At 37.4% G+C, this 19,901-nt stretch overlaps 1 protein-coding gene across 2 annotated transcripts in view; it reads left to right on the top strand.

Annotated features, from left to right (window-relative positions):
- The window catches only part of SLIT2 (slit guidance ligand 2), a gene marked incomplete at both ends in the record, with an annotated part of 263,549 nt that overhangs the window by 231,039 nt on the left and 12,609 nt on the right, over positions 1–19,901 (top strand). For both annotated transcript variants that reach the window (XM_080343319.1, XM_080343318.1), the window contains 4 exons: positions 9,698–9,791; positions 11,573–11,710; positions 11,799–12,039; positions 13,308–13,438. In XM_080343319.1, the coding sequence (XP_080199445.1) occupies positions 9,698–9,791; positions 11,573–11,710; positions 11,799–12,039; positions 13,308–13,438 (604 nt within the window). The remainder of the gene's footprint in view (positions 1–9,697; positions 9,792–11,572; positions 11,711–11,798; positions 12,040–13,307; positions 13,439–19,901) is intronic.

The raw sequence follows: 19,901 nt of genomic DNA, 5'->3' as shown, positions 1-19,901 counted from the left end.
TCATGTGGAGGGCTTGTTAACTTCTCAAATTAAAATACACGCAAAAGCTGTGAAAAGTCTTGTAAAGAATGTTACAGTGCAAAACCAGTCACTTTTTGACTTTCCTAACAATCCCTTGAAAATTTTGGAAGTGTGAAAACACTTCTCAAGTACAGTGTTGAATTAAAAGAAACAATTAAGAAAGCTTTTTTTTTTTTTTTTTTGCTTAAGAATCAGGAATACATTTTTCTCTTCCTCAGTTAAATTTTACATTACCTTCACAGCTACAGGTGGAAAGACAAGAATGGTATTTGCACTATACCATGAGCTTTCTTCCGATCACAGACTAACTCTGAGACAACAGTATAAGCCAATGGAATCAGGAGACACTCAGAGTGCCTGATGAAACCTTGAGAAATAAAACATTTAAAATACCTCACTATGTCCTGCACTCTTTAACTTTGCTATTCTCTTAACATTATCATCTCCTTTATTTTAATCTCAGTCTACTACACTTCAGGTCATTTTATGTACACTCTGCAGATTACAGATGATCATTTCTCTTGCTCATTACCATCAGTCATTAGATCACAGATCTAACTGATCCAGAAGTAAAACCTTTCTTAGGCCACCAGTGGCATGGACTTCTTACCTTTCCTGTTTGTTTTGCTCTGCTGTAGGTGAGACTCTGAAGCTTGCTTCATTTTGTTATATCAACCTCTCTGCTGCTGTAGTTGTGCATTAGCTTAATGTGCTATGCTGTTGTATTACAATGTAAAAAGTCTCTTGTCTCTTCTGTCTTTGTCACTGCAAGCTGCTAATCTGAATGAAGTGGAAAAAGGTCAGTTGTCTTTAAAGCCTATTTTCACATACTTTCGTTTCTCACTTTCCTTTCCTTAAAGGTGCATGGATTTGAGTTCTTACAAATGATCAAATATATCATATGTAGATATAATTTAGAAAGCTCACTGCAAATCCTCAAAGTAGACACTTGGCCCTTGCTGTGAATACATGTCAGAAGAATGTGGTTGAACATGCAGATCGCTGTCCAGGAGCACTTTAATACTACCTTCACTGTCTTTTTTTCAGATATATTAAAATTTTATGCAGCCACTGACAGGACTAACAAAAAAGTTTACCTGGTGATCTTCTGAAATATTTATTCTCATCACCTTCAAGACATACCTTGGTTCTGTTCTTATGTATTCTCTGGTTTATAGCACTGTTTTTCTTTAATTTCTTTGTTAGATTTTAGTACTAGAAAATATGCTGGAGTTTAAAATGACAATCTTCCTGCTTATAATTTCTATGGCCTTTTTTTTCTGCAAATATCTATAGAAACTACTACAGTAAGCCAAGGCTATGGTACAAGAAAGGTAATAGTGTAGGAATTTATGACACTTACTTTGGGTATTCCTGATTTTTTTTTCTTTCGAGTTTCTGCCTAACACCTATCTCACTAGCAGACGTAAAACATCTTCTGTACAATCTGATAACCTACACAATCTGGAAGCTAACATAATCATTATGATATATTTATGAAGTTGCATATTTAGTTTTAAAAGTAAATGTAGTACTGTATTTGCCTTTAATTTGATTAATATATCGTGTAGTCTATAAAGCAATATTTCACTAGTAATAAAAATATTTTCATTATCCATGAAACAGCATGTTGAACAAGGCTGCAATTATACCACCTATGTTGATTAATTTAGACATCTGATGAATAATTCTTGAAACTTAAACTCTGAGCCTAAATTTCCTCTGTAACTGATGAAAAAAACACGAGATGTTTCCAGAAAGTGATTCCATCCACAGATGTTCCATGCTTAAAGCTGTATTCCATTTAGACATGCTGTCATATTTGCATTTTATTATTACTAATGTGGACAACAGTTATAGTGTTCTGTTTGTCTTTCTACTTCCTAAGTTGGGGGTTTTTGTGTGATTGTTTTTGTTCGTGGTTTTTTTGTTGTTTGCTTGGTTTTTGGTTTTGTTTTTGTTTTCTATATTGTTCTGTTACTATCCCAGGGTGAAATTGGTTGATTTTATGAAAGAGTACTTGTCCTTAGAAAAAACTAGAAAAAGTGCAAGCTCAGTATAAATAAATAAAAAAGTTGAGTTCTTTTTTACTCTTGTTTTTAATTTTTTTTTAAAGGAAGCAGATTACACTAACTACTTCAACATCTGTACTTCCTGGGGAAAATTTTGCTTTGTCACTGATTTCCAGTAGCATAAATTACAGAATTTTAGGATTTACTTCTGGAAACAAAAAAAATTAAATTCTATGTCCATGAAAAATAGCATTTCAAATGGAATATAAAGGGAAGATGCTACTATGAAGAGACTCAATTCTCCATTTCAAGTTCAAGCAGCTGCTACCTATGTATAATTAGTCTTGCTGATAGTTTAAATGTCTGTAAATGTGATTAAAGGTAGAAAAACAATGAATCCTAAACAGAACTGTAGTCACAGTAAATGTATTACACAAGTGTGAACTATAACATATTAAAATTACTTATTATATCAAGAACAGATTTCTCACAAACAAATTATCAAACACCCAGGGGATGTGAACTGAGTTCAGCATCAAAATCAGGCAGATGAGTATGTGATAAATATTTGTATTAACTTGTCAGCTGAACCTGAAAGTTATTAGTGATCTACAGGATACTTGGAGGATTTTAGTAGTAGGAAATAAAAGGATGATTTTAAGTAATCATCTCAGTTTTGACAAGCCCTAGACAAATATATATATATTTTTTGTATTTTGCAAAACTTCATTCCATGGCCTTCTTGCTACTACAATAAAGGAGTTGAGGTGCTATTATACTTTCAATTCACTTGGTAATGAAATAAGTTCCTGCCTAAAATTTAAGCATGTGAGTAATGCAAATCATGACATATCAAGCTTGATAAAAAGTTTAACTATTTTATTGAATCAGGATCATAATCCTCATTCTTGTAAGAATTACACACAAGTGTTACAGCTTAGAATAAAGAGATACCTTTGCTACTCTTGCTTTTCATCACTCGTAAAATTTTCTGTTTCATCTAGCTTAATATACTTCAAATTACTATTCTATATTTAAAGCTCAAGTATTGAAGTCATTTTATTGCATTTTCATAGAAGAGGAATATACATTATATCCTTGGCAAGCTGAGCTACCTGCTACTAGTTTGGTTATTGCCATTAATGATTCTGATCTATGATCCATCATTTTGTTTTCCTTAATTGTGTGAAAGCTTACCGGCCTTAAAGTTAATATTTCTTTGTTGTTGCCAAACACCATATGTAAAAACACGAGAAATGTTAAACTAAATAAATCGTATCTTACACTGAGATCCACAAGCATTGTGCACAGATGAACAGAGTTAAGCAATGGTGAAAGACACGAACAGTCCAGCAATGAATTGGATCTAGAATTTTACTTTAAAATCAAATTTAAAAAAAAGTTCAGATTTGTGGGTATAAACTGCATCCTACTGTGACTGTGAACTTTTTTGAATTTGCTATTCTTGCGATTATCAATAAGTCTGTAATATACATTTGCTATTTTAGCTTTGGAACAGCGAATAAGTCTTCTACAAGAATGTGATTTTGATTAAGAAAACAGAGAATTATTTCTTTTACATTCTGTCTCTAGATTTTATTCTAATATCATACTCAGATTTGCTAATACACTAGTGATTTTAAGCTTGTTTCTTCAGTTAGCTTGCTTGTAATTAGCAATGTGCTATTATATTCAGAAGCCCTTGTCTATTTGTGTTAGAGCTCTCCTCTTCATTCAGAAATATAGTGGCTGACATGGCTATATTTGACTGTATTTTGAATTTATTGCCCAAATATTCAAAGTAACAATGATGTAAATCCTTTTTCACCTCATTGCATTGTTCTTCATTATTTGTGGTGCTACATCTTTATATATTGGAAAATCCAGAGTTAAGTTTTTCTGTGATGTATAATCTCACCAAGACATAAGAGTGAATTAGCATACACAGAAGAAACACAAAATAACCTGTAAATCTAGCAAACATATAACTTTGGTTGGTTAATCAAGGATTGCACACAATTAATCATCTGTATTTAATAGTGTTGTCTGGCTGCTTAAGTCTGCATCATCCTGTAGATCTAGCTGCAAAACCGCAGTAAATATTCCAGTCTTGACCTTGGAGGGTGGTGTTTGTTTGGACTGTACTGACCCCACAGAGTTCCGCTGGTTACAGTGAGACTCCATACCAGGAGCCAGCCTCCCCAGATTAATTAAGCAAGTTGTCTTATGAAAAGAGTTATTGCTGGTTCTGATTAAATTTTGGAAGCTTTTCACAGGATTTTTGACACTTTATCCACTGCTTATTTTTAAACAAACTAGTCTGTTGCTTATTTTCCTACATAGAGAAATGTTCCCATCTTTGAAAAACATAATTACTTAGCCAAGCTCCTACAGAAGCCTCAGTTACAATATTATTAGATGTCTAAAACAATGTACACACACATTGGTGTCAGGCTTCCTTGAATTGAGACATTTGGTTCACAATCTTTTTTCATTATTTTCAAGTGTCATTTTTAAAACATTATATTATGCTTCCCAAATCAGGGAACTCTCTAACATTTCCCTTCAGTAAAGCCAAGTAGCCTAACTCAGTAAATCTGCTATTTCCCTCAATGAGTATTTCACTTTCATCCCTATCTTTTCATTTCAGCAAAATTACTTTCTCCCCTTCACCTTGTCTCAGTTAAATTCTGAATAACACACTGGTTATTCAGTACCACAGAAGAGATGTTGCTTTACCAGGAAACTATTCATCAGTGGTTTAGATTCCATGTCACATATTTTTACTTACCTTCTCTATTAGTTTTCCTGTGAACAGTTATATTTTGGTTATGGGAACACTCCATTCAGAATATAAATCTGTTAACAGTGCACATGAAGACCTTGAGGATTTTGGTTATTTTGTTTTGTTCTGGTATTTATATTTTCATTTGGAAGTGTACATGGTTTGGATTCCATCTTGAATTTTTTCTTGTTTTTCTTTTTACCGATCCTGCGTGCAAGTCTGCCATGAATTCTACTTTTTCTTTATAATGAAAGTTTGTACTTCACCTAAAGCTGACTCTTTTGTTCATAGGGTTTTTTTACATTTGTTTTTCACTGCATGGACCACCATGTTTACCATGTCCTTTCCTTGATTCCTGTTTCCTTCCCTAGTCCTAGCTAAACAGCCAATCCTAGCTACTGGTCTGTTTAGCTGGAAACTCACTCCAGTAATATGATTCTGACTTATTTCACAGTGCATGCAACTTGCAAATGCAATGGGAAACTTTCATTCCTTTCATACTATCACAGCACAAAAAGTCCTGTCTTTTAAAGACAAGTGGGTTTTTGAATCACTGTTTCTCTTCTTTTTCAGTCTGTGCACTTTTCTACAGGGTACTCATACCAAAGTCTGACCATAATATAAAAAATATCTGATGGTGTTTGCAAGCCATTTGGCTGCAGTAGGCCTGGTAGTGTAACATTGATCTGAAGTGGACATTTTTCAAAACTGTAAGCCTGTTTCAAACTTAAGCTTCTAGCTTGACGCTCAGTCTTTATGTGGGATTCATCGCTATGACTTGGAAATTAAGACTTTTCAAGTGCCTCTAAGCTTTTCATGAGGTTGATTCAGCTTTCAATGCAATTCAAAAGATATTAGGGCAATCAACCTATGACTACTAGAATCAGTGGACTCTAACTAAGAAATCATGTATTTTGTAAGTACCTGGATGGGAGGAAATTAAAAAAATGGACAGGCTTAGACACCACTCAATAAAGCTGTTTATCAGACAAAAAATTTCAGAGATATGTGCCAATAATAATCTAAACCACGGCTCAGTTATGATCCAGTAGAAAAATCAATGCCAGTTTGGTAAGGTTGACAGCAGTGGTGAGATTGCTTGCTCCTATTATGCCAGTCCAACTTTCCCTTTTTCTAACTACTTTGGGGATATTCTGCTGGACTTTTACTGTGATTCTCACTAGAGACAGAAAACTTCCAGCCCTGCCAGAAAGATATATGTTGTATATATCAGATATATCAGAATATCTTTTTCAGAAAGTCTCTGATATACGGATAGAATTAATAATCTTGGGAATGTTTAGAGGTGGTTTTGTACAAGTCTTGTAAGTACTGAACAGCCATATTTATATAATTTGTAATTGGGGTGTCATATATTTTCCAGTTCCGCATATAATTTAATATAGAATATATGCCATAAGAAGATATTTGCATGAGGAGGGGGGTCTATATATGCATGTATACACATATATGTTGCCACACAGATACATTTCTAAGGCACACTAATGTGTATAAACTACGTTAAAAAACAGCGATTTTTGCATATTCCTCTTCATGTTCTTGAAAATCTGAAATCTCTGTTCCCATATTTATATCTTACTCTTGAATGCTGCTGGCCTTTAGATGGATTTCAGCTATTACAAGTTCTGCAAACTGACTAAATGTTGGTGAAGAATTACTTGCTCTTGTGCATGTATTTGTTTGAACAAAACCCTTTGAAAAGAGAAAGGGATCTGTTTTTTGTTTGATATATCGTGGGATGCAAAGAATCCCTGGTATTTCGGAATTCTTTGTGCACTGACCTAGTCATAACAGTTGCACATTTCCAGACTCATAAGTCCATTGAGAGTTTGAAGAGGCTTTGAGGATAAAATTAAAATCCTTTGTATTAGTCATCTCAGTGGCCTGCATTTGATCTCCATTCAGTTTCCTACATATAATGACTAAGTTAGATTGATACTGACAGTTTTCCTGAGGACTGTAAAGTAGCCTGTATTTAAAGGCCATTTTCTTGTGTTAAAGCTTTATTTGGTTTTGTAGGGAAAATGCACTACTTGCAAATTGGTAATGTGCTACTTTTTTTTTTTATTTTAAACAAAAAACAAACAAAAGCAACCAACCAAAAAAATATGATACAACAAACAAAAACCGCCACTTTGTGTAGAACCAGTCTGGATCTTTTGGATGCCTCCAAAGTACTTGTCTAGCTGGTTTTGGCTTCTCCTCTCATTTTTGAATATGTAAAGGTCCAATGTCTGATCACACTGACCATACATGTTTTGGAAGTGTTTTATCCAACATAACCATCTTAGGCTCTGGTTCAGTTTTGCCTTTTTCTCTGTCCTTGCTTTAATGTAGACTGTTTCACAGCTCTTTAAAGTTTTTGTTTATTTGTCCATCATTTGAAATAAGTTCAACATACTCTAAGAGATAAATCCTGGAAATAATATCTCAAGTCCTGGGTAGTCAGTATTAATATTCACAATATGGAGTTTTGAATGCTAGTATGTAAGCACACTTGCTATGGAAAGGACAAATTTCTCAGGAGGATCTATTGAACCTGTAAAAACAAAAGACAAATGGAACTTCGTGTACTGTTGTTTATTATGATGTGTACTTCTGTAATTCCAGAGAAGCCCATCTAAGAAAGAAGGCAGCTTGTGCATTGTGCTAGGCACTTGGCAAGGAGCAGTGTAATATGTCAGAAATCTTATTGCTTAATGACAGTAGTAGCTGATGAGCTGATACGCGTACTCATATGTATTCTGGAATATATCTTAATTCTTCTCCTAAATCTCCATTCTAGTGTTGTTATCCTATACATTTCTCTCTCCAATTAATCTGTTCCTGATTCTACCCAAGTTGTGTCACTAAATGGTCTATCCTTCTTTTCCCACAACGGTATTCATGGTGGTGCAGTCTTTATCCTCAGTACTGTATTAACAGTTACAGGAAAGAGGTGAAGCCTTTATATGCTATTTTAATCTCAGGCTGCCCTCCAGCAGATACTGATTCTTCACCTAACTATGCTGCAGGCCACTACCACACTCAGATAAGTAAAAGTGAGGGATATCAAATATTGTGCCTCTTTCAAGGAAAGTTCAACTTGAGCAGTGAAAGCATCTGCTCATCCGCAGCTGCCTTCTGGTATTCATCATTTTGGTGTATAGTTCTACTAGACTTTGCTCACTAGCTCTTTTATTATATGACAAGTGACAAGGGGCAACCCTACTCCTTCCATAGTTTTAGGGCCTGATAGACCTGTGAGTCCCTAAATGCAGCAGGTACAGGTTTTATACCTGTTGATTATGCACATATTCTTCATACAGATGCTGGAATAAATATTTCTATCTTACAAACTGGTGATAAACTTTGCGAGTGCACTATTCACAGAATCTTAGAATCTTTTAGGTTGGAAAAGATCTTTAAGATCATAGAGTGCAACCATAAACCTAACACTGCTCAGTCTACCACTAAACCGTGTGCCTAAGTGCCAAATCTACACATCTTTTAAACACCCCCAGGGATGGTGACTCAACTACTTCCCTGGGCAGTCTGTTCCAATGCCTGACAACCCTTTCGGTGATGACCTCCTTTGGTGCAACTTGAGGCCATTTCCTCTTGCCCTATCCCTTTTACTTGGGAAAAGAGACCAACACCTTCCATGTTACAACCTCCTTTCAGGTACTTGTAGAGAGTGATAAGGTCTCCCCTGACCCTCCCTTTCTCCAGGCTAAACAAACCCAATTCCCTCAGCTGCTCCTAAGAAGACTTGTTCCCTAGAACCTTCACCAGCTTTGTTGCCCTTCTCTAGACATGCCCCAGCAACTCAATGTCTTTCTTGTCGTGAGGGACCCAAAACTAAACACAGTATTCAAGGTGCAGCCTTGCCAGTGCCAAGTGCAGGGGGACGATCACTTCCCTGGTCCTGCTGGCCACGCTATTCCTGATACAAGCCAGGATGCTGTTGGCCTTCTTGGCCACCTGGGCACACTGATGACTCATGTTCAGCCAGCTCTCAATCAACGCCCTCAGATCCTTTTCCACTGGGCAGCTTTCCAGCCACTCTTTCCTGAGCCTGTAGTGTTGCATGGAGTATCTTATTAGTCAGGGAACAAGATGTTGATCTGTTCACTTGCCTGTAAGTGTTTAATTGTCATAAAATTGCAAACGAAATTATATTTAAATCATATTAAAATATTTTATAGCTTCTACAGCCTGTGTTGGAAATTAGAGCCACTGTGAGGCTTCTAGCGACACAGAAGGGTAGACATTTGACATACACTATTTTTTTCTTTTGACAGAACAGATTATAGATAATTATGGTACATTAACAAATGCAAAAATTGGATTATCATATTTAAGAAAAAGTAGAAAGCAAGTTTTCATTTTGCGATAAATGGAATTGTATTGACATGCAGTGATATATACAGGGTTTTTCAGGTAATAGTTTACTTCTAGTGCAAATCTGGGTATCTCTGTGTGTAGTGTGCTAAGAAGTAAATAAGAGAAAAGCATATTGATGGCTTGTTTGTCCTAATGAGGAGAGATTCAGTCACTAGTGTTTTGCTATACAGTGTAGCTAGATAAACATTGTAAACAAAAAATATTTTTTCACAAAATTATCATTTATATCCATAGATGATTCACATTGAACTATTTTTTTAATAAAGGAGTTATCAGAAAGATGAGTGTGTGTTGTTAATGTTTATTTATTAGTATTTATTTATTAGTATTTGTTATAAAGGTAATAATTGTTACTATATCATTAAGTATGCATTTTTCAGTTAAAAAAAAAATGTTACTTTTAAAATAGAAACAACTCTTTTCAGGTTACTGTGATATTTTCACTGAATTGACAGAATTCATTATATTTCAGGTGAGCTTTGTGAGGAGAAACTAGATTTCTGTGCTCAAAATCTGAATCCTTGCCAGCATGACTCAAAGTGTATCTTGACAGCCAAAGGATACAAGTAAGTCTACAAGTTCTGTTCTCAAGATACTAATTTCAGTTATTATCAAACATTACGGCAGAATAGGCCATTATTTTCATGTAGATCTACATTATTATCTTAAATATGTTGTACGGATTTTTACTGATCCTTAACAGTTCTACTTTCAGCCAGATTTTAAATAGGAATGCAGAGTAGAGCAGTTAGTTAATGTGACAGTCAATACAAAACTCTTTTAGTAGCTTGGACAGGAGGAAAATAATTGCATTTCATTTGAGTGGAATAATTATGCTGCTTTCTGAGAAGTAATTGTGAAAGACCTTATTAGCAAGGCATACTGAAAGATATAAACCAAAAAAAGTCCAGCCCCAGGAAAACTAATCTTAAATTATACCATATCTTTATAATAATTAGTATGCACAATTTAACCTTGTTGTAATAGGCTTTAGGTTAATAAAGACAGGAAACCTACGGCTTCCAATTGTTGTCATAGGCACCTGTTTTATGCACGGTATGCTCTTGTGATAAAATCTTATACTTGTGAAATGATATTTTATTTAAAATATGGCAAAAATTATTCAAATATATTAAGTATTCAAATGCACATGAAATGAAGTTGATAATTTTCAGCCGGAAAATAGAAAACTTGATACATTGAAATTGATGTGTGTTATGTTTATTTTCGTCATGCCACTTCAGTAAACCTAGATTGGCATCTTATATTTTACTGCCTGGTTCATTAATCTTCCATGTTACTTTCTGAGATTTTAAATCAGAAAATAGCAGATGCAGTAACTTCAAGCATGTGTCTCACTTATTCAGCTTTTTAATAGCATGCTTTATTTTTTTTTCCTTATTTGTATATGTTATTGAATAAAAATTGAGACATTTGATTGAAGTACTTAATTGAAAGTTACACAGCTATTTAAAACCACTCTTGGAACTTCAGTGCAAATTTTAGATACTCAAAGAAACAACACAAGGAAGGAATCACAAGATCTAATTAGATCAATTACATACATCCTAACTAAAAAAAAAATGTGGATGCACGAATTAGTGATCTTTTCAATTCATTTTTCACAGAGTTCTGGTCATTCAAACAGTCTAATATATGAGAGTTCCCTGAAGAACTGTCACTAGCTTTAGCAATGAGAGTTGCATGGGGAAAAAAAATTAAAAAAACTAAAATGAAAAAAAAATTACATACCGTCTTGAGGATTTGCTGTGGGGGCTCCGAGAGGGCAGAGGATGTGTTTTGAGACTTCTCTTAGTCCACTAAGCATGCACCTATTTATAGTAAATCAGGCTGGTGGAACTTCAAGGGGAAAAATGTATGCATAATCGCTAAACTGTATAAATTCAGCCTTCGTCCATTCATAGCCGTTCAGCTGACAAAGAAAATATCCAGCAGTATAGTACAAACCTTGGTTTATTTGTCTCAGTTTCAGCAACTAAGCATATTGATTGTTTTTAGTGTTTGCAGTCACTTACAACATCCTGTAACATTCTGCATTACTCATTAATTCCAAGAAGAACTGTCAAAATGATTCATGAGGGCTTTCTAGATTTAAACCACAATTCATCAATATAATGGCAGATGAGTAGGCATGTGTAACTAGCAAACCTGTATTCATTACATATGCAAACTAGCATATAATAACATGATTAAGCTACATAGTCTTTACACACAAAGTCACAGTAATGCATTTTTTTTTCTTGAGTTTTAAACAATTCACTAGTTCCTTAGCTTTGTCATAATTACACAGTATTGCTAAAATACACTGTGCTATCCTGTTTCACAGATGTGATTGCACACCTGGATATGTAGGTGAGCATTGTGATATTGACTTTGATGACTGCCAGGACAACAAATGTAAAAATGGAGCACAGTGTACTGATGCAGTTAATGGATATACATGTATTTGCCCAGAAGGTTACAGGTGAGAATGATCTAAGACAATACAAACATGTATGTCTTATATCGAAGTTGCTTTTCCTGGAAATACTAATTTTTCTGTTTGTATTTAGTGGCTTGTTTTGTGAGTTTTCACCACCGATGGTTCTACCTCGCACCAGCCCTTGTGATAATTATGAATGTCAAAATGGAGCCCAGTGTATCATAAAAGAGAGTGAACCCATCTGTCAGTGTTTATCAGGCTACCAGGGTGAGAAATGTGAAAAGCTGATCAGTATAAACTTTGTCAACAAAGAATCCTATCTACAAATACCTTCAGCTAAGATACGTCCCCAAACCAATATCACTCTACAGGTAAGATTGCTTGTGTTGCAGATTCTGATCTGGAAAAGCGTGTAAATGACTTTACATGGGGTGGGAAATCAGCCAAAGTTGTCATTGGCTCACTTAAAGAGCTTTTCAGAGTTTGGGATAAAAATCTCGAAGAATCACTGGAATAACTCTGTATTCATATTGAAATAGATGGGCTTCTTGATAGGAAAGAGGCGAGAACTCAAGAGGTTCCACTTAAATTTGAGAAGAATCTTCTTCTCAGTAAGGGTAACAGAGCACTGGAACAGGCTGCCCAGGGAGGTTGTGGAGTCTCCTACTCTGGAGACATTCAAAACCCGCCTGGAGAGGTTCCTGTGTAACCTCATCTCGGTGTTCCTGCTCCAGCAGGGGGGTTGGACTAGATGATCTTTCGAGGTCCCTTCCAATCCCTAACATTCTGTGATTCTGTGAGATGTTGGAGAGCAACTCTCCGGAGAGGGATCTGGGAATTCTAGCTGACGGCAAGTTGAGCATGAGCCAACAGTGTGTCCTGGCAGCCAAGAGGGCCAACTGTGTCCTGGGTGCATCAAGCACAGCATTGCCAGCCAGGCGAGGGAGGTGATTGTTCTGCTCTGCTCTGCACTGGTGTGGCCTCACCTGGAGCACTGTGTGCAGGTCTGGGTGCCACAGGACGAAAAAGATATTGAGCTACTGGAGAGTGTCCAGAAGAGGGCTGCGAAGTTGGTGAAGGGCGTAGAGGGAACGTCATATGAGGAGCAGCTAAAGTGACTTGGTTTGTTCAGCCTGGAGGAGACTAAGAGGAGACCTCATTGTGGTCTACAGCTTCCTCACAAGGGGAGGAGGGACAGGCACTGATCTCTTCTGTCTGGTGACCAGCAACAGAACCCGAGGGAATGGCAGGAAGATGTGCCAGGGGTGGTTTAGGCTGGACATTAGGAAAAGGTTCTTCACCCAGAGGGTAGTGGAGCACTGGAACAGGCTCCCCAGGGAGGTGTCACGGCCCCAAGCCTGACAGTGTTCATGAAGCGATTGAACAACTCCCTCAGACACATGGTGTGAATTTCAGGGTTGTCATATGCAGGGACAGGAGTTGGACTCGATGGTCATTGTGGGTCCCTTCCAACTTGGGGCATTCCATGATACTGTGAAGAGAAAAAAATTTGTCAGGTTGTCCTTCAAGGAAGAATTTTATAAGGACTATGGCAGTAAATTCAAAGATTCACTTAAAACAGCATGTTGATTTGATATTTATTTTTAGTTCTTTCTAAGTGTTTCTTTCTTTTATCTAGATTGCCACAGATGAAGACAGTGGGATCCTGCTCTACAAAGGCGATAAAGATCATATAGCAGTAGAGCTGTACCGGGGTAGAGTGAGGGTCAGTTATGACACAGGATCTTATCCAGCCTCTGCTATTTACAGGTGAACTCAGATGAAACAAATTTCCAACTGAAACACAATATGTATTAAGTCCTTATATCAAACACACGTTTTGGAATAGGTGGTTAAAAAAAAAATATGCAAATGAATGTGTTGTCAGACATAGAAAGACTATCGCCAAAGGACAAGATTTGGCCTGGAAAATAACTCTACTGCAGATAAGTCAGAAAGATAATATATTATTTCATCCATTAAAACTGAGTAAGAGTTAGCTTTCAGCAGAATATTTATATGTTTGTGTAAAGCTTACATGTGGAAGTAGAGTTTTTTCCATTATGTTACTGCCAAATAATTTCCTCTTGCGTGGGGTAAAGTGCAGAACTATACTGCATAAGCAGAAATTAAATGGAAGTTTCTCTTCGGTGTTAGGCAATCATATAATGTGGGACTTTTCCCTGGCAGATGAAGAGAAAGCTAAAAACCTGATTCTGAAAAAAGGCATTACCCTTGAAAAAGAAATGTTGTGAGGTTTTTTGCTTCCAAAGTCTTTAAAAGGCAGAATCCACATCTGCTTCTGGAGCATAATTTTTCAGGTTTTTTTTAAGTCAAATTCCTCTGATTCTCTGAAAAATTACCACCTGAATTTCCAGAGAGGTTTTATGTAACTTCTCAAGAATTTGAAGACAGACATTGCAAGAGTGAACAAAAAGACAACAGTGTGTATCCAGTGTATGTTTACTTGCTGGAGCTTGTAGCAGCTACCATTGTTCTGCATTCTATAAGGGACATGTCATTGAAAATAAGTTTTAGAAATCATTGCACTTAAATGGCAGTATAAAATCAAAAGCTTAAGTTTATATAGCAGGAAAACAGTGCTAAACTTTGTTAGGTAATAGCACCAAGGGAAATATCATTTTAGTAGATTACTAAAAGCATTCCGCAGAAAAAAGCTCATTCCTATAAAATACAATATAAAGTTGTTTAGTAAAAACAGCCTTTTACAATAAGCATCTTAAGGTTGCTTTTCTTTTCTGATGCAATATGGATTTCATAAGTTTTTTTTGCAATTCCATGACATGGTTTAACATATGGAAATAGTATATGTATTTTAATTGTATAAATTTTAATATATTAAAAATAGGATTTTACTTTACAAGAGACTGAAGTATTTAACACAAATTTAAAATTGCATGAAACATTCATTTTTCTCAATGACTACAATTTAAAATAAGATTTTTTTTCTTTTCTATCTGGAATAGTACTAAAGAAGAAGTTTAGATTGTTTTGTTCTGGAGTTTATTTTTGTTAATTTTTATTTTGATAGGTACAGCTGTCTGAGAATAGGAAGCAACAGAAATCAGGATCATATGTAATTTCAAGTTATTTTTGCTCCTATTTGTTTAATCTATTGAGAATACTTTGTCTCATTCAAAACAAATATTTCCTTATTCAACACTTCCTCCGGTATTACTGGAATATAATATATACTGGTAATTCACACTTGTCGATTTTAGTTTTCTAGAAAAAGATTGGAAATCAATACTCATGCAGGTAAAATGAAAAACCATAAATGTAGAAGAGACTAATAACAAATCAATTAAAAAACGGTCCTGTCATGGAGGCACACCAAAAGGCAATTTTAGGGAGACATCAAGTTTCAAAACAGACTTTATTCTAGCCAGAAAAGTGTAACCAATAAACCAACTAGAAATGGGGTTTATACAATTAGTTAGCACTCCAACAACATAAAATACAGGTTCAGGTATCAGTTGAGGAGATTATTGGGTAGGACAACAGAAGAATCATGAGGATCCACAATGTGCACACATTCACTCACGAGAAACAAAACCAGAGGCCGCTCACTCCAGGGTATCCACAAGAAATAATCACACACCTTGGTTAGGCGAGGGCTCACACTTGCCTGGGTTAGGCAAGGACTCATTCAAAGATATATCCAATAAATAAACACTCAGCCAAATGAGGCGGTGAGGCGCTTTCAATCTCAGGAAGTCTCCTTAAACGGCATCCCAGTCTAAGGGTAGGGCTCTAGTTTACAGACTCACTGCTCCGAGAAGAGCACTCCAAGGGGTTCTTCATCAGGGACCCTGTTCTATAGCCTGTTCAGATCTGGCTGTGACATTACAACAAGGTCCAGAAGCTTCGCAGCTACTCTGGGCACCTCCTTTGTTAACCTCTGTGCTGGGCAAGGTCATGGAGCAGATGATCTTTAGTAACATCACACAGCACTTATGAGAGAACCATATGATCAAGCCCAGTCAACATGGTTTTATGAAAGGCAGGTCCTGTTTGACCAACCTGATGTCCTTCTATGACAAGGTGACCCAACTAGTAGGTGAGGGAAAGGCTGTGGATGTTGTGTACTTAGACTTCAGTAAGGCCTTTGACCATATCCCACAGCATTCTCCTGGAGAAGCTGGCAGCTCATGGCCTGGCTGGGTGTACTCTATGATGGATAAAGAACTGGCTGGAGGGCTGGGCCCAAAGAGTTGTAGTGAATGGAGCCAAATCCAGCTGGCAGCCAGTTACAAGTGGTGTTCCCCAGGGCTCAGTATTGGGGCCAGTTCTGTTAATCTCTTTAATGATGATCTAGATTAAGGAATTGAGTGCACCCTTACTAAGGCTGCAGATGAGACCAAATTGGGTGGGAGTGTTGATCTGCTGGAGGGTAGGAAGGCCATACCAGCTGGATCATTGGGCTGAGGCCAATTGTAGGAGGTTCAACAAGGCTGAGTGTTGAGTCTTTCACTTGGGTCATATCAACCCCAGGCAGTGCTACAGGCTCGGGGAAGAGTAGCTGGAAAGCTGCCTGAGAGAGAGGGATCTGGGGGTGTTGATTGACAGCTGGGTGAATATGAGTCAGCAGTGTGCCCAGGTGGCCACAAAGGCCAACAGTATCCTGGCTTGTATCAGGAATAGTGTGGCCAGCAGGAGTAGAGGAGTGATTGTGCCACTGAACTCAGCGCTGGTGTGGCCCCACCTAGGCAAGGTTCTTAGGGACATGGTTTAGTGCTAGATTTAGGTTAGGTTATGGTTGGACTCAGTGATCCTGAGGGTCTCTTCCAACCGAAATGATTCTATGATTCTATGACCCTGTCAATTTACTGAGGATGCCAGCCCTCCTGCTCCACCAACTGAGTAGAGGTGAAGTCACCCTGCCCTGGGATAGGGGAGTCTGTGACTGTCAGCAGCTCGTTACCACCCCGGGCGTGTACATGGGGACAGGCACAGTGGATCAGAAAAGGTGCTAAAGAGCCATCAGCAACTCCATTGAAGGCTCCAGATCTCAGGGGAATGTGCAACTGTCACAGGTCCCAATTAGGTTAATATTAAAGATCAATTAGAAGCAACTCCTCTCTGTAGTTTTGATCTGCTGTTTTGAATTATGCGACAAGAGGAGAATGCAGGTGCAGTAAAAAAAGGGATGAGAAATCTAGTGAAGTGTTACAGGGTGACACAGTTGTAAGTGAAGCAGATACACGCGTGTATTTTATTATTATTAACCTCCCTTTCATTTCAAAGAAGCATGATGGCAATTTTTTAAGAGGATATTTGGATATTTTTAGGAGGATTTTTTAGGATATTTGAAAACATCATATAATGGTACTGAGATCAATGGTAGCACAGTCTTGCCCTCAATGGAAGTGCATATGTAGGAAGCAATGTATACATTTCCTCATCTGTATGTATGTTTGTGTGTCTAGTGATCACTGTGTATTTAAGGTTCTAGAAAGGAATATGTTTGTAGCAAAGGATCTTTTACACATGATACGCTAATCTCTTCATCCTTTCCAACCTATGTGTATTTTTCTAACTTCTGTTTCCAGCCATCCCTGTTTCCAGTTCTTACTGTTTTTACCTTCGTAGGATATTTGTGACAATTCCTGCCCTCTTTCAGCCCTTTACTTCTTTTCACCCCTTCATTGCATGTTGTCTTTCTGTGCCTTTGTTACCTATTAAAGCTGTCTCCTATCATATTTCCTGTCTTTCTTTCAGTCCCTCCCTTTGATTTCTTTCCTTCCTCCCTTTTTTTTTTTTCCTAAGACAGCTAGATCTGATCATCTTTGTTCAAAAACTGCTCACAGGCATAATCTACATTAACCTACTGATTCAATTTTCTTCTTTGTTTTGTCTTTCCCAGTCTCCTCCTTGACTCAATTTCCAGTTCTGTTTTCCATAAAATCCACTACCAGCCATTACTCCAATTATTGCTTTATTCCAATCATTTCTTGCCCAGTCTTACCTCTTCTTTCTCTGTAGGCCTAATTTTTGCTGCTTCTGACTGAGAACCACACAGTTTCTTCCTCTGTCCGTGTAAACTTGATCTAGCTAAGGCAATACCTTCTTGTTGAATGGGTTGGGTTGGCAGACCCAGAAGTACAACTGTAGGGAAGGTGCTAAACATCTGTGTGTTGAAATACAGACAGCACGGACAAAGATTTTGGACATCTAGCCACCTCGTTTCTGTAGACTTCCATATTTTCAACATTTTAACACCTTGCCTCAGTATATTTTCAGAAAGGTGACAAATGGATAGACATGATGCCAGCCCCCTGCCAAATATTATGACCTACAAGGCAGGATTAATAGCCTAAGACTTAGAAGTGTGTTCCCTTCAGTTTGGGAAACTATCTAGTCTGTTTAGAAAAATAAAAATCAGTTTCAGGCACCATTCAGTATGGAAAATTTTATGAACAGAAGAAACAGTTGAAGTTTACCAAAATTATAAATAGGTAAAATAATATTGTGAAACAATGTTGTGGGTTATCTCTGTAGGTAGCTAAGTGCCACACAGCTCCTCACCTCCACTTCCACCCCCAATGGGACAGGGGAAGAGAAAAGGAAAAGTCAGAAAAATCATAGGTTGAGATAAAAATAGTTTAATAACCAAAGGACAGAGGAGAGGAGAGGGGAAGGGGAAGGGCAAGGGCAAGGAAAGGGCAAGGAAAGGGCAGGAAAGGGCAAGGGCAGGGCAGGGCAGGGCAGGGCAGGGCAGGGCAGGGCAGGGCAGGGCAGGGCAGGGAAGGAAAGGAAAGGAAAGGAAAGGAAAGGAAAGGAAAGGAAAGGAAAGGAAAGGAAAGGAAAGGAAAGGAAAGGAAAGGAAAGGAAAGGAAAGGAAAGGAAGAAGTGGTACAATTGCAATCACTCACCATCTCCCACAGGGTAGACTGGTGCTTACTTAGCCAGTTCCAAGCAGAAGATGGCTAACCTACCTGCACCCCCACCCCAAGCTCCATTTTACTGCTTAGCATGATGTTATATAGCATGGAATGGAATACCTCTTTGGTTAGTTCAGGTCATCTGTGTGGTGGTTCCCCCTCCTAACTAACCACATCCACACCTCTAATCTATTCACTGCGAGGGCAGAGTGGGAAACAGAGAAGGCCTTGACACTGCGCAAATATTATTATGTAATAGTTAAAACATGAGTGCATTTACCAGCATTGTTTTGGTCACAAATCTAAAACACAGCACCATATCAGCTGTTACGGAGAATATTAACTCCATCCCAGTCAGACCCAGTCAAAACTGAGGTACTAGAGAGAGTTCAGAGAAGGGCGAAGAAGCTGGTGAGGGGTCTAGAGAACAAGTCTTATGAGGAGCAGCCGAGGGATCTGGGGCTGTTTAGCCTGGAGAAAAGGAGGCTGAGGGCAGACCTTATCACTGTCTACAACTACCTGAAAGGAAGTTGTAGCATGGAGGGTGTTAGTCTCTTCTCCCACGTAGCAATTGATAAGATGAGAGGAAATGTCCTCAAATTGCACTAGGGAAGGTTCAGATTAGGAAAAATTTATTCATGTGAAATACTGGGACAGGCTGTTCAGGGATGTGGTTGAGTCACCATCCATGGAGGTGTTCAAAAGGCATATAGATGAGGTTCTTGGGGACATAGTTTTGTGCCAGGGTTAGGTTATGGTTGGACTCGATCTCTTCCAACCAAAATGATTCTATGATTCTATTCTAAATAGGTTTTAAATTACAAAAGCAAATAAGTATATGTATTGTGTTTTATTGGAGAGATATGAAGAAAAGACTATTTTAACTCCTAATGTTTAAGAACTGAGAAGTTTATCAAGAGATTTACAGATTTCATTAAGTAAAGGTTCATGGATAGTATAGGAAAAAGAATATGAGAGGTTGCACTCCACTGAACAGTGATGAGATGCCTGAAACAGAGGCCAAAATAAAAAAAAAAAAAAAATGAACCACTAAAGAGATTCAAATAGTTACATAATATTAATTACAGTCAAGGAATAGTGTGTTGAAAAGGAATCACATAGGACTTGTAAAGCCTACAGAGATGTCTACAGTAGCAACACAATAAATTTACAAACAGATTATTTAATCATTATAAATATAGAGGATCAACAATAACAGCAGTCTAGCTATGTAGAGTGAATGAAAACTGCTTTACCAATGGGATTTGACTGCCATCATCCCAAAAGCACTCATCAGTCAGTCTGAGTAACAAGATGAGATGATGGCA

The sequence above is a fragment of the Nesoenas mayeri genome (assembly GCF_963082525.1).
Source record: "Nesoenas mayeri genome assembly, chromosome: 4".
NCBI classification, from domain to species: domain Eukaryota; kingdom Metazoa; phylum Chordata; class Aves; order Columbiformes; family Columbidae; genus Nesoenas; species Nesoenas mayeri.
This window is presented reverse-complemented; position numbering and strand designations above follow the sequence as displayed.